The sequence below is a fragment of the Aegilops tauschii genome, chromosome 7, assembly GCF_002575655.3.
Source record: "Aegilops tauschii subsp. strangulata cultivar AL8/78 chromosome 7, Aet v6.0, whole genome shotgun sequence".
NCBI lineage: Eukaryota > Viridiplantae > Streptophyta > Magnoliopsida > Poales > Poaceae > Aegilops > Aegilops tauschii.
This window is the reverse complement of record NC_053041.3, coordinates 24,562,399-24,578,189: the sequence shown is the minus strand read 5'-3', so window position 1 is coordinate 24,578,189 and position 15,791 is coordinate 24,562,399. Positions and strand designations below refer to the sequence as shown.

The window sequence follows — 15,791 nt, the reverse complement described above, 5'->3', positions numbered from 1 at the left end:
GTGTTCTCCCTGAGTATGCACCGTTCACTACAAGAAATATATCAACTTGTGACCATCACTATTGGTCGCTGAAAGGTCATTGTTTTTCATTTGCGACCTTTTTGTGACCAAAAACAGATGGTCAAAAGCTGACGGTCGTAAACTGAAATTCACGACCTTCTTTGTGATATGTAAAAGGTCGTTGGTTCTTTGACCAAATTTTTGGTCACTAGCAGCCTCCCCAGGCCACGTAGGATCCAGCGTGGCAAGCTGACGTGGATAAGAATCAGCCCGGTCCAATTCAGTGTTTATATGGGCCGAGCCCATTAATTCTGCCCATTTATATATATTTTTCCTGACAATTTTTAATAGCTACATGGGCCTAGCACATCAATTCGGCCTTTTTATTTTCTGGGTCATGGCCTTTTTGGCTCAACAATTACTTTTTTTAAAGACGGATCCAATAGTGAGATGGGTCCCAATTGAGTGGGTCCCAATGGTCAGGGTCATATTCTTCAGATTTCAATTTTCTAGTAAATAAAAACAAATATTTAAATCAGAACATACTGAAAACAGAAGTAATACTTCAAACAGATCAAACAACCAAATTTGGTACATTACAATCAAACATAGTTCACACCACGTTTATAATCGAACATACTTCACATCAAGTTTACAACCACCAAGAACACAGCCAAATATCAAAATATAACTATCTATAAAAGTATAACTAGCTCCAATGAGCTAGAACTAAATGCTTCTTCACTTCTTCATCCTGGAGCTTGCGACGAAACATGAACGAATGTCAGCATCTACATGTTATAGAACAAAATGGTTAGGGACAAAATAAAAGCAATCAATGAAACAAAACAAGACTGCACCAATAATATCACAGGAAGTTCCATATGAGCTAGAATATGGCCAACTGCACTATGCACTGCTCTTACATGGATATATGCCTACTAACATCAACATACTGATCTAATACAGAGCAGAGGCATCATGCATACCCTAAGCATATACATACAGATGGTAGGTTGAACAAATACATGAAAAGGCAAATTAAGCAACTCCACATTGGCACATCACGTTTATTCAAGATGATGTGCTGCATATGCAAAATAAATCCAGAAACTACAACAGGGAACAGGAAACAGAGCCTCAAAGTGTTCACTTGTCATGTTTTGTCCGCCATTTTGAGATCGACACACACCATGCAAACAAACATGATTGCTTTATTCCTTTTGGATTAAAACAGGAATATGGTGTCCACCTTATACTACAACATCATCATCCGGATTAAAACAACACATTTATAGTCAGAGTGCTGGATGAGACAAATATCAATTGAAACCAACTAGAGCAGGTGAGCCAGGGATAAGTAGCAGCAGGAAAATAATGGTATATTCACAACTTCAGTTTAGGTAAATATCACCAGATGTATCAGTATACAGGCAGCAATAGTATCATCGAGCACATCAAAACAACAGCTTGAACCATATAAGTCATAGCTCTGAAGAAAGAAAGAAAGAAAGAATAGGTTTAGTAGCTATGTATTCATAGTTGAGAGCTAAGCAATTTGTTTGTTTATGCTGTAACTGACAGACCTAGTACAAGAAACAAGCAAAGTGAAACAGTATTGACTAATTCGATGGCAATACAAGCTTAGCTAGTAGGTGACCATCCAATCCATGATGCAGCAGCAGGTGCAAATATGATATGATGTGAAGAAGAAGCTAGCTGGAGTGGTGGGGGATGAAACCAAAATTACAAACCATAGTCGGACCTCACATCACCACTGTTTTATGGTTTTATAACCAACTGGAAACTATGAAGAGCAGAGCAGGTCGGATAGTAAAAGAATTATCAAGCAGAGCAAAACAGCACTGCGACCATCAAGTCGTAGCCCTGAAGAAAGAAAGAACCAATAGGGTCAACCACATATTTATTAAGAGTTGAGAGTTGAACAATCATCAGAAAACTAAAGGTACTGCTCAGCCAACTAAATAACACATGATTCAGTCACACGGTATAATTCTGACTATAATATAACAAGAGAACTAAAGATACTACATACTTAGAACTCAACTAATAAGTGAGAATGATCAAACTGATGCAAACAACTAATTTTGTTTGTTGATATTACTAAAGAAAATGTCTAAAACAATCTGCAGCAAACAAGCTTTGATTTGCTGCTCCAAATAGAGGACCATGGATGGGGTGCTGATCACATAAGTAAATGGCTAGACAAAAACCTTCCCTTGGCAAATCACAGGAGAGATCAGCCAACAATGTCTCTAAACATAAAGGTCGCAAACTTCGCTGACTGCAACAAGGTGCATCAACAGCCTGGGTGTTCAGTTACGGAAAAGAGTATGCAAGCATCAGTATTTCTACAGTGTAAATTGTGGTTGAAAATGCAGTAAGTTTAGCAGTACACTTACTGTTGAATTACAATTGTAATCTACACTACATTTGAAGTGTAATTAACAGTAGATGCACTAACAGAAGGAAGCGAGCCTAATTAATAGTACTTTACAGTAGATAAACATTTGTTGATGCTAAAAAGACAAAGGCTTGTACCATGACATGTCCAGCAAGCCTAATTAATAGTGTCAAACTGTAGCTATAAATAGCACATAAGCAGCATCATAATACTAATCTGAAACCTTAATTGAAGTCCATGTATCACTGTCCCTAACAATAGCTACTTAGCAATACTATATATGACCTGATGCAAATGGAATGGGAACGTGCAAGCTAGCATAATGGAGGACAGATCGTATGTGTAGTCTTGGCTTGACCTGATGATGTTCACCCCTTTGCTGGTCCTGAACAGCGCAAGCCGGAACTCCTCCTAACATGAATGAAACAACCTGCCACAAATTCAGAACTCAGGGGCGGGATCTTCGGACAAGATAATGACGGAGCTCATGAGATGGATGTAAGGCAATGGTAGGAGCTTAATTACCTTGTGGATGAGACTGTCCTTGAAGATGGAGAAGCTGAGCTTCTTGTAGAGCTCGTACATCGCCTCCACCTCGTTTACCGTGACTGCACGCAAAGTTCAGTCGATTCAGCTACATTCTTACAGAGGAAAGGCAAAGGCAAACTTCTGGAGCTGGGAACGGGGGTGCTCACGCACAGGAGGTCTCGGTGGCGAGGACGACGGGCTCCTCGTACCCCTGGGCACGCTGCTCACGCTTCGGCGGCGACGACGACGAGAATGCGCAGCCCATCTGTCGATCCGCCCTATGCCAGCCGACCGGCGCTGCAGGGGCGCTTCTCTGCAGGGCAGGGCAGGGCAGGCGTTGACCTTCAACCAAAAGCTCAGCAAGAAAGGGGAACACCATTACCAAGCCGAAAACACAATCTACCTGAGACCGCCTCGCCGGTGGGGTCTCCGACGAGGCATTCGGCGACGCGGGTGTGGGCGGAGGGCTTGTCGAGGATAGCGCAGGCGAAGAGGACGCGCGTGGTGAGGTTGTGGCCGTGCGTCTGCGGCAGCAGCTTGTCGATGGTGGTGAAGACGGGCTTGCGCAGCTGCACGGCGGGCTTCGCCGCAGCTGCGGTCAAGGCGGCGGGGGCGTCGAAGACGGCCGCGGCTGTCGAAGATCTGGCGGGCCTTCACGGACTAGATCGTCGCCGCCATGGCCAGAGCTGGTCTCGCGTCCTGTGGCTTGGAGAGGAAGCCGAGATCGAATCGGATCGGAGCGGAGGAGCGAGAGGAGTGGTGTGCCTCGGTGAGCGCGGGGCGCGGGGCGGCGAAGCAAGAGGTGAGGTTGGAGAGGTGGTACTGGAGGAAGGAGGAGGCGGAGGGAAGAGATGGGTGGCGGAGGTGAGGGGAGAGGTGGGCGGCGGAAGGAAGGGGAGGACGGGACGGCGGCGGAGGGATCTGGATCGGGGAGGGGAGTGGGAGCGGGGAGGGATCGGGGAGAGGAGTGGGGGCTAGGGTTCACGCGCGTGAGAGAGAGAGAGGCTGCACTGGGTTGGATCGACGGATGGATTGATGTATGGATGGACGGATGGATGGATGTTTTCTACGTCATCGATCCATGTCACAACGGATTCCACCAATCAGAATTCACCCTATGTTTCTCTTATAGTTTTTATCCTCTTATTTATGGCAAACATGCAACATATTAACCACTTATAGTTTGTTAAAATGAAATAATATTGTGCACATGTGTGTATCTTGTGATGACAAACAATGTTGATCTAGGGTGTTTTCATTTTCATTGCACAAAAAAGGCGTTTTCTATTTTTTGGGTGCCCGAAATGAGTTTTTTTGTGAAGGACCTACCATATATTTGTTGCAAAATTCTACCAAATCAATTTTCTAAAATACTAGGACATATTTCATGCACAATTGACTAAATGGTTGGGTGTAAAAAGTTTTGATCCACCTCTCGTGAAAAAGACAAATTTATGCCGATTCAGGTGGAAGCGGGTCAAATTTGAACTGCAACTGCCTCGTAGTTTGCTCTTTATTTTTTCCAAAAATCATTTATAGGTACATAAGTATCTATTTAATCAGAGAAACATCAAAAGTTTTCCAAGATTCAACCACTAGCTAGGAACGGTCAAGCCCGCCGTTTTGACCGCATTTTGAAACGGGCATAAAAAATTCAAAAAATATCAAAAAATTGGAAAACCTTCGCATTGTGTCATTATATGTGACCAAATTGCCAGAAAAAATATTAAACTTGTAATACGGTAATTATTTTTAAAAAGTGTTCTCAGAAATGAGCTATCATGCGTGAAGAGTCATGGCTTTCAAGCCAAATGATCAATCTTATGCCCACATTCATGGCATAATTTGTTCAAATGATCTCATATTGTGCACAAGGGTGCATCTTGGAATTCCAAACGATGTTTCCTAAGGGAGTTTTCATTTTCTTTGCACGGAAATTTCATTTTCTATTTATCGAGTGCCCGAAATGAGTTTTTTTTGAAGGACCTACCATATATTTGTTGCAAAATTGGACCAAATCATTTTTATAAAATACTAGGCCATATTTAATGCACAATTGACAAAATGGTTGGGTGTAAAAAGTTTTGATCCACCTCTCGTGAAAAAGACAAATTTCTGCTGATTCAGTTGGAAGCGGGACAAATTTGAACTGCAGCTGCTTCGTAGTTTGCTCTTTATTTTTTCCAAAAATCATTTGTAGGTACATAAGTATCTATTTAATCAGAGAAACATCAAAAGTTTTCCATGATTCAACCACTAGCTAGGAACGGTCAAGCCCGCCGTTTTGACCGCATTTTGAAACGGTCATAAAAAATTCAAAAAAATCAAAATATTGGAAAACCTTCGCATTGTGTCATTATATGTGACCAAGTTGCCAGAAAAAAAATAAACTTGTAATACGGTAATTATTTTTAAAAAGTGTTCTCAGAAATGAGCTATCACGCGTGAAGATTCATGGCTTTCAAGCCAAATGATCAATCTTATGGCCACATTCATGGCATAGTTTGTTCAAATGATCTCATATTGTGCAGAAGGGTGCATCTTGGAATTCCAAACAATGTTGCCTAAGGGAGTTTTCATTTTCTTTGCACGGAAATTTCATTTTCCATTTTTTGAGTGCCCGAAATGATTTTTTTGTGAAGGACCAACCATATATTTGTTTCCAGATTGGACCAAATCATTTTTCTAAAATACTAGGCCATATTTAATGCACAGTTGACCAAATGGTTGGGTGTAAAAAGTTTTGATCCACCTCTCGTGAAAAAGATAAATTTCTGCCGATTCAGTGTGAAGCGGGTCAAATTTGAACTGCAGCTGCCTCGTAGTTTGCTCTTTATTTTTTCCAAAAATCATTTATAGGTACATAAGTATCTATTTAATCAGAGAAACATCAAAAGTTTTCCAAGATTCAACTACTAGCTAGGAACGGTAAAGCCCACCGTTTTGACCGCATTTTGAAACGGTCATAAAAAATTCAAAAAAAATTGAAATATTGGAAAACCTTTGCATTGTGTCATTATATGTGACCAAGTTGCCAGAAAAAAATAATAAACTTGTAATACGGTAATTAGTTTTAAAAGGTGTTCTCAGAAATGAGCTATCACGCGTGAAGATTCATGGCTTTCAAGCCAAATGATCAATCTTATGGCCACATTCATCGCATAGTTTGTTCAAATGATCTCATATTGTGCACAAGGGTGCATCTTGGAATTCCAAACAATGTTGCCTAAGGTAGTTTTCATTTTCTTTGCACGGAAATTTCATTTTCCATTTCTCGAGTGCCCGAAATGAGTTTTTTTGTGAAGGACCTACCATATATTTGTTGCAAAATTGGACCAAATCATTTTTCTAAAATACTAGGCCATATTTAATGCATAATTGACCAAATGGTTGGGTGTAAAAAGTTTTGATCCACCTCTCGTGAAAAAGACAAATTTCTGCCGATTCAGTTGGAAGCGGGTCAAATTTGAACTGCAGCTGCTTCGTAGTTTGCTCTTATTTTTTCCAAAAATCATTTATAGGTACATAAGTATCTACTTAATCTGAGAAACATCAATAGTTTTCCAAGATTCAACCACTAGCTAGGAACGGTCAAGCCCGCCGTTTTGACCGCATTTTGAAACGGGCATAAAAAATTCAAAAAATTTGAAAACCTTCGCATTGTGTCATTATATGTAACCAAGTTGCCAGAAAAAATAATAAACTTGTAATACGGTAATTATTTTTAAAAACCGTTCTCAGAAATGAGTTATCATGCGTGAAGATTCATGGCTTTCAAGCCAAATGATAAATCTTATGGCCACATTCAAGGCATAGTTTGTTCAAATGATCTCATATTGTGCACAAGGGTGCATCTTGGAATTCCAAACAATGTTGCCTAAGGGAGTTTTCATTTTCTTTGCACGGAAATTTCATTTTCCATTTTTCGAGTGCCCGAAATGAGTTTTTTTGTGAATGACCTACCATATATTTGTTGCAAAATTGGACCAAATCATTTTTCTAAAACTTTAGGCCATATTTAATGCCCAATTGACCTAATGGTTGGGTGTAAAAAGTTTTCATCCACCTCTCGTGAAAAAGACAAATTTCTGCCGATTTAGTTGGAAGCGGGTCAAATTTGAACTGCAGCTGCCTCGTAGTTTGCTCTTTATTTTTTCCAAAAATCATTTATAGGTACATAAGTATCTATTTAATCAGAGAAACATAAAAAGTTTTCCAAGATTCAACCACTAGCTAGAAACGGTCAAGCCCGCCGTTTTGACCGCATTTTGAAACAGGCATAAAAAATTCAAAAAAAATCAAAAAATTGGAAAACGTTCGCATTGTGTCATTATTTGCGACGAAGTTACCAGAAAAAATTATAAACATGTAATACGGTAATTATTTAAAAAAAGTGTTCTCAGAAATGAGCTATCATGCGTGAAGATTCATGGCTTTCAAGCCAAATGATCAATCTTATGGCCACATTCATGGCATAGTTTGTTCAAATGATCTCATATTGTGCACAAGGGTGCATCTTGGAATTCCAAAAAATGTTGCCTAAGGGAGTTTTCATTTCTTTGCACGAAAATTTCATTTTCCATTTTTCGAGTGCCCGAAATGAGTTTTTTTGTGAAGGACCTACCATATATTTGTTGCAAAATTGGACCAAATCATTTTTATAAAATACTAGGCCATATTTAATGCACAATTGACCAAATGGTTGGGTGTAAACAGTTTTGATCCACCTCTCGTGAAAAAGACAAATTTCTGCCGATTTAGTTGGAAGCGGGTCAAATTTGAACTGCAGCTGCCTCGTAGTTTGCTCTTTATTTTTTCCAAAAATCATTTATAGGTACATAAGTATCTATTTAATCAGAGAAACATAAAAAGTTTTCCAAGATTCAACCACTAGCTAGAAACGGTCAAGCCCGCCGTTTTGACCGCATTTTGAAACAGGCATAAAAAATTCAAAAAAAATCAAAAAATTGGAAAACGTTCGCATTGTGTCATTATTTGTGACCAAGTTACCAGAAAAAATTATAAACATGTAATACGGTAATTATTTAAAAAAAGTGTTCTCAGAAATGAGCTATCATGCGTGAAGATTCATGGCTTTCAAGCCAAATGATCAATCTTATGGCCACATTCATGGCATAGTTTGTTCAAATGATCTCATATTGTGCACAAGGGTGCATCTTGGAATTCCAAAAAATGTTGCCTAAGGGAGTTTTCATTTCTTTGCACGAAAATTTCATTTTCCATTTTTCGAGTGCCCGAAATGAGTTTTTTTGTGAAGGACCTACCATATATTTGTTGCAAAATTGGACCAAATCATTTTTATAAAATACTAGGCCATATTTAATGCACAATTGACCAAATGGTTGGGTGTAAACAGTTTTGATCCACCTCTCGTGAAAAAGACAAATTTCTGCCGATTCAGTTGGAAGCGGGTCAAATTTGAACTGCAGCTGCCTCGTAGTTTTTCTCTTTATTTTTTCCAAAAATCATTTATAGGTACATAAGTATCTATTTAATCTGAGAAACATCAAAAGTTTTCCAAGATGCAACCACTAGCTAGGAACGGTCAAGCCCGCCGTTTTGACCGCATTTTGAAACGGTCATAAAAAAAAATCAAAATATTGGAAAACCTTCGCATTGTGTCATTATATGTGACCAAGTTGCCAGAAAAAATAATAAACTTGTAATACGGTAATTATTTTTAAAAGGTGTTCTCAGAAATGAGCTATCACGCGTGAAGATTCATGGCTTTCAAGCCAAATGATCAATCTTGCCTAAGGGAGTTTTCATTTTCTTTGCACGGAAATTTCATTTTACATTTTTCGAGTGCCCGAAATGAGTTTTTTTGTGAAGGACCAACCATATATTTGTTTCCAGATTTGACCAAATCATTTTTCTAAAATACTAGGCCATATTTAATGCACAATTGACAAAATGGTTGGGTGTAAAAAGTTTTGATCCACCTCTTGTGAAAAAGACAAATTTCTGCCGATTCAATTGGAAGCGGGTCAAATTTGAACTGCAGCTGCCTCGTAGTTTGCTCTTTATTTTTTCCAAAAATCATTTATAGGTAAATAAGTATCTATTTAATCAGAGAAACATCAAAAGATTTCCAAGATTCAACAACTAGCTAGAAACGGTCAAGCCCGCCGTTTTGACCGCATTTTGAAACAGGCATAAAAAATTCAAAAAAATCAAAAAATTGGAAAACGTTCGCATTGTGTCATTATTTGCGACCAAGTTACCAGAAAAAAATTATAAACTTGTAATACGGTAATTATTTAAAAAAAGTGTTCTCATAAATGAGCTATCATGCGTGAAGATTCATGGCTTTCAAGCCAAATGATCAATCTTATGGCCACATTCATGGCATAGTTTGTTCAAATGATCTCATATTGTGCACAAGGGTGCATCTTGGAATTCCAAACAATGTTGCCTAAGGGAGTTTTCATTTCTTTGCACGAAAATTTCATTTTCCATTTTTCGAGTGCCCGAAACGAGTTTTTTTGTGAAGGACCTACCATATATTTGTTGCAAAATTGGACCAAACCATTTTTCAAAAATACTAGGCCATATTTGATGCACAATTGACCAAATGATTGGGTGTAAAAAGTTTTGATCCACCTCTTGTGAAAGATAAATTTCTGCCGATTCAGTTGGAAGCGGGTCAAATTTGAACTGCAGCTGCCTCGTAGTTTGCTCTTTATTTTTTCCAAAAATCATTTATAGGTACATAAGTATCTATTTAATCAGAGAAACATCAAAAGTTTTCCAAGATTCAACAACTAGCTAGGAACGGTCAAGCCCGCCGTTTTGACCGCATTTTGAAACGGTCATAAAAAATTCAAAAAAAATCAAAATATTGGAAAACCTTCGCATTGTGTCATTATATGTGACCAAGTTGCCAGAAAAAATAATAAACTTGTAATACGGTAATTATTTTTAAAAGGTGTTCTCAGAAATGAGCTATCACGCGTGAAGATTCATTGCTTTCAAGCCAAATGATCAATCTTATGGCCACATTCATGGCATAGTTGGTTCAAATGATCTCATATTATGCACAAGGGTGCATCTTGGAATTCCAAACAATGTTGCCTAAGGGAGTTTTCATTTTCTTTGCACGGAAATTTCATTTTCCATTTTTCGAGTGCCCGAAATGAGTTTTTTTGTGAAGGACCTACCATATATTTGTTTCCAGATTGGACCAAATCATTTTTCTAAAATACTAGGCCATATTTAATGCACAATTGACAAAATGGTTGGGTGTAAACAGTTTTGATCCACCTCTTGTGAAAAAGACAAATTTCTGCCGATTCAATTGGAAGCGGGTCAAATTTGAACTGCAGCTGCCTCGTAGTTTGCTCTTTATTTTTTCCAAAAATCATTTATAGGTAAATAAGTATCTATTTAATCAGAGAAACATCAAAAGTTTTCCAAGATTCAACAACTAGCTAGAAACGGTCAAGCCCGCCGTTTTGACCGCATTTTGAAACAGGCATAAAAAATTCAAAAAAATCAAAAAATTGGAAAACGTTCGCATTGTGTCATTATTTGCGACCAAGTTACCAGAAAAAATTATAAACTTGTAATACGGTAATTATTAAAAAAAAGTGTTCTCATAAATGAGCTATCATGCGTGAAGATTCATGGCTTTCAAGCCAAATGATCAATCTTATGGCCACATTCATGGCATAGTTTGTTCAAATGATCTCATATTGTGCACAAGGGTGCATCTTGGAATTCCAAACAATGTTGCCTAAGGGAGTTTTCATTTCTTTGCACGAAAATTTCATTTTCCATTTTTCGAGTGCCCGAAACGAGTTTTTTTGTGAAGGACCTACCATATATTTGTTGCAAAATTGGACCAAACCATTTTTCTAAAATACTAGGCCATATTTGATTTACAATTGACCAAATGATTGGGTGTAAAAAGTTTTGATCCACCTCTTGTGAAAGATAAATTTCTGCCGATTCAGTTGGAAGCGGGTCAAATTTGAACTGCAGCTGCCTCGTAGTTTGCTCTTTATTTTTTCCAAAAATCATTTATAGGTACATAAGTATCTATTTAATCAGAGAAACATCAAAAGTTTTCCAAGATTCAACAACTAGCTAGGAACGGTCAAGCCCGCCGTTTTGACCGCATTTTGAAACGGTCATAAAAAATTCAAAAAAAATCAAAATATTGGAAAACCTTCGCATTGTGTCATTATATGTGACCAAGTTGCCAGAAAAAATAATAAACTTGTAATACGGTAATTATTTTAAAAGGTGTTCTCAGAAATGAGCTATCACGCGTGAAGATTCATTGCTTTCAAGCCAAATGATCAATCTTATGGCCACATTCATGGCATAGTTGGTTCAAATGATCTCATATTATGCACAAGGGTGCATCTTGGAATTCCAAACAATGTTGCCTAAGGGAGTTTTCATTTTCTTTGCACGGAAATTTCATTTTCCATTTTTCGAGTGCCCGAAATAAGTTTTTTTGTGAAGGACCTACCATATATTTGTTTCCAGATTGGACCAAATCATTTTTCTAAAATACTAGGCCATATTTAATGCACAATTGACAAAATGGTTGGGTGTAAACAGTTTTGATCCACCTCTTGTGAAAAAGACAAATTTCTGCGATTCAATTGGAAGCGGGTCAAATTTGAACTGCAGCTGCCTCGTAGTTTGCTCTTTATTTTTTCCAAAAATCATTTATAGGTAAATAAGTATCTATTTAATCAGAGAAACATCAAAAGTTTTCCAAGATTCAACAACTAGCTAGAAACGGTCAAGCCCGCCGTTTTGACCGCATTTTGAAACAGGCATAAAAAATTCAAAAAAATCAAAAAATTGGAAAACGTTTCGCATTGTGTCATTATTTGCGACCAAGTTACCAGAAAAAATTATAAACTTGTAATACGGTAATTATTTAAAAAAAGTGTTCTCATAAATGAGCTATCATGCGTGAAGATTCATGGCTTTCAAGCCAAATGATCAATCTTATGGCCACATTCATGGAATAGTTTGTTCAAATGATCTCATATTGTGCACAAGGGTGCATCTTGGAATTCCAAACAATGTTGCCTAAGGGAGTTTTCATTTCTTTGCACGAAAATTTCATTTTCCTTTTTTCGAGTGCCCGAAACGAGTTTTTTTGTGAAGGACCTACCATATATTTGTTGCAAAATTGGACCAAACCATTTTTCTAAAATACTAGGCCATATTTGATGCACAATTGACCAAATGATTGGGTGTAAAAAGTTTTGATCCACCTCTTGTGAAAGATAAATTTCTGCCGATTCAGTTGGAAGCGGGTCAAATTTGAACTGCAGCTGCCTCGTAGTTTGCTCTTTATTTTTTCCAAAAATCATTTATAGGTACATAAGTATCTATTTAATCAGAGAAACATCAAAAGTTTTCCAAGATTCAACAACTAGCTAGGAACGGTCAAGCCCGCCGTTTTGACCGCATTTTGAAACGGTCATAAAAAATTAAAAAAAAATCAAAATATTGGAAAACCTTCGCATTGTGTCATTATATGTGACCAAGTTGCCAGAAAAAATAATAAACTTGTAATACGGTAATTATTTTTAAAAAGTGTTCTCAGAAATGAGCTATCACGCGTGAAGATTCATTGCTTTCAAGCCAAATGATCAATCTTATGGCCACATTCATGGCATAGTTTGTTCAAATGATCTCATATTGTGCACAGGGTGCATCTTGGAATTCCAAACAATGTTGCCTAAGGGAGTTTTCATTTTCTTTGCACGAAAATTACATTTTCCATTTTTCGAGTGCCCGAAATGAGTTTTTTTGTGAAGGACCTACCATATATTTGTTGCCAAATTGGACCAAATCATTTTTATAAAATACTAGGCCATATTTAATGCACAATTGACCAAATGGTTGGGTGTAAACAGTTTTGATCCACCTCTCGTGAAAAAGACAAATTTCTGCCGATTCAGTTGGAAGCGGGTCAAATTTGAACTGCAGCTGCCTCGTAGTTTTTCTCTTTATTTTTTCCAAAAATCATTTATAGGTACATAAGTATCTATTTAATCTGAGAAACATCAAAAGTTTTCCAAGATTCAACCACTAGCTAGGAACGGTCAAGCCCGCCGTTTTGACCGCATTTTGAAACGGTCATAAAAAATTCAAAAAAATCAAAAAATTGGAAAACCCTCGCACTGTGTCATTATATGTGACCATGTTGCGAGAAAAAATAATAAACATGTAATACGGCAATTATTTTAAAAAAGTGTTCTAACAAATGAGCTACATGCGTGAAGATTCATGGCTTTCAAGCCAAATGATCAATCTTATGGCCACATTCATGGAATAGTTTGTTCAAATGATCTCATATTGTGCACAAGGGTGCTTCTTCGAATTCCAAACAATGTTGCCTAAGGGAGTTTTCATTTTCTTTGCACGGAAATTTCATTTTCCATTTTTCGAGTGCCCGAAATGAGTTTTTTTTGTGAATGACCTACCATATATTTGTTGCAAAATTGGACCAAATCTTTTTTCTAAAATTTTAGGCCATATTTAATGCACAATTGACCAAATGGTTGGGTGTAAAAAGTTTTGATCCACCTCTTGTAAAAAAGACAAATTTCTGCCGATTCAATTGGAAGCGGGTCAAATTTGAACTGCAGCTGCCTCGTACTTTGCTCTTTATTTTTTCCAAAAATCATTTATAGGTACATAAGTATCTATTTAATCAGAGAAACATCAAAAGTTTTCCAAGATTCAACCACTAGCTAGGAACGGTCAAGCCCGCCGTTTTGACCGCATTTTGAAACGGGCATAAAAAATTCAAAAAAAATCAAAATATTAGAAAACCTTCGCATTGTGTCATTATATGTGATCAAGTTGCCAGAAAAAATAATAAACTTGTAATACGGCAATTATTTTTAAAAAGTGTTCCCAGAATTGAGATATCATGCGTGAAGATTCATGGCTTTCAATCCAAATGATCAATCTTACGGCCACATTCATGGCATAGTTTGTTCAAATGATCTCATATTGTGCCAAAGGGTGCATCTTGGAATTCCAAACAATGTTGCCTAAGGGAGTTTTTATTTTCTTTGCACGGAAATTTCATTTTCCATTTTTCGAGTGCCCGAAACGAGTTTTTTTGTGAAGGACCTACCATATATTTGTTGCAAAATTGGACCAAACCATTTTTCTAAAATACTAGGCCATATTTGATGCACAATTGACCAAATGATTGGGTGTAAAAAGTTTTGATCCACCTCTTGTGAAAGATAAATTTCTGCCGATTCAGTTGGAAGCGGGTCAAATTTGAACTGCAGCTGCCTCGTAGTTTGCTCTTTATTTTTTCCAAAAATCATTTATAGGTACATAAGTATCTATTTAATCAGAGAAACATCAAAAGTTTTCCAAGATTCAACAACTAGCTAGGAACGGTCAAGCCCGCCATTTTGACCGCATTTTGAAACGGTCATAAAAAATTCAAAAAAATCAAAATATTGGAAAACCTTCGCATTGTGTCATTATATGTGACCAAGTTGCCAGAAAAAATAATAAACTTGTAATACGGTAATTATTTTTAAAAACTGTTCTCAGAAATGAGCTATCACGCGTGAAGATTCATTGCTTTCAAGCCAAATGATCAATCTTATGGCCACATTCATGGCATAGTTTGTTCAAATGATCTCATATTGTGCACAGGGTGCATCTTGGAATTCCAAACAATGTTGCCTAAGGGAGTTTTCATTTTCTTTGCACGAAAATTACATTTTCCATTTTTCGAGTGCCCGAAATGAGTTTTTTTGTGAAGGACCTACCATATATTTGTTGCAAAATTGGACCAAATCATTTTTATAAAATACTAGGCCATATTTAATGCACAATTGACCAAATGGTTGGGTGTAAACAGTTTTGATCCACCTCTCGTGAAAAAGACAAATTTCTGCCGATTCAGTTGGAAGCGGGTCAAATTTGAACTGCAGCTGCCTCGTAGTTTTTCTCTTTATTTTTTCCAAAAATCATTTATAGGTACATAAGTATCTATTTAATCTGAGAAACATCAAAAGTTTTCCAAGATGCAACCACTAGCTAGGAACGGTCAAGCCCGCCGTTTTGACCGCATTTTGAAACGGTCATAAAAAATAAAAAAATCAAAATATTGGAAAACCTTCGCATTGTGTCATTATATGTGACCAAGTTGCCAGAAAAAATAATAAACTTGTAATACGGTAATTATTTTTAAAAAGTGTTCTCAGAAATGAGATATCACGCGTGAAGATTCATGGCTTTCAAGCCAAATGATCAATCTTATGGCCACATTCATGGCATAGTTTGTTCAAATGATCTCATATTGTGCAGAAGGGTGCATCTTGGAATTCCAAACAATGTTGCCTAAGGGAGTTTTCATTTTCTTTGCACGGAAATTTCATTTTCCATTTTTCGAGTGCCCGAATTGAGTTTTTTTGTGAAGGACCAACCATATATTTATTTCCAGATTGGACCAAATCATTTTTCTAAAATACTAGGCCATATTTAATGCGCAATTGACCAAATGGTTGGGTGTAAAAAGTTTTGATCCACCTCTCGTGAAAAAGACAAATTTCTGCCGATTCAGTTGGAAGCGGGTCAAATTTGAACTGCAGCTGCCTCGTAGTTTGCTCTTTATTTTTTCCAAAAATTATTTATAGTTACATAAGTATCTATTTAATCAGAGAAACATCAAAAGTTTTCCAAGATTCAACTACTAGCTAGGAACGGTAAAGCCCACCATTTTGACCGCATTTTGAAACGGTCATAAAAAATCAAAAAAAAATCGAAATATTGGAAAACCTTTGCATTGTGTCATTATATGTGA

General features: G+C 37.3%; 1 protein-coding gene across 10 annotated transcripts; it reads right to left on the bottom strand.

Annotated features, from left to right (window-relative positions):
- Positions 1-546: 546 nt before the first annotated feature.
- LOC109761320 (calcineurin B-like protein 4) lies at positions 547-3,965 on the bottom strand. 10 transcript variants are annotated; one of them, XR_002232489.4, is made up of 6 exons: positions 3,357-3,965; positions 3,125-3,266; positions 2,951-3,033; positions 2,784-2,855; positions 1,755-1,887; positions 547-791 (listed from the first exon to the last, which is right to left on the bottom strand). XR_002232489.4 is itself a non-coding variant. In XM_020320121.4 (5 exons), the coding sequence occupies exons 2-5, from the start codon at positions 3,216-3,218 to the stop codon at positions 2,125-2,127; spliced, it is 453 nt and encodes a 150-aa protein (XP_020175710.1). In that variant the 5' UTR covers positions 3,219-3,266; positions 3,357-3,965; the 3' UTR covers positions 547-2,124. The 10 variants fall into 10 exon arrangements, 6 of the variants coding, with proteins under 6 accessions (XP_020175710.1, XP_020175712.1, XP_045087865.1 ...); XR_002232490.4 differs by having other exon boundaries at positions 1,766-1,887; XR_006667203.2 differs by having other exon boundaries at positions 2,784-2,836; positions 3,357-3,944.
- Between the last annotated feature and the right edge of the window lie 11,826 nt (positions 3,966-15,791).

Excerpts from the sequence above, each read along its gene's own strand:
- LOC109761320 (XM_020320121.4), bottom strand. The coding sequence starts at position 3,218 with ATGGGCTGCGCATTCTCGTCGTCGTCGCCGCCGAAGCGTGAGCAGCGT. Across the intron at positions 3,034-3,124 it reads CCTCGCCACCGAGACCTCCT|TCACGGTAAACGAGGTGGAG; the intron begins GTGCGTGAGCAC and ends CTTTGCGTGCAG. Across the intron at positions 2,856-2,950 it reads AGGACAGTCTCATCCACAAG|GTTGTTTCATTCATGTTAGG; the intron begins GTAATTAAGCTC and ends AATTTGTGGCAG.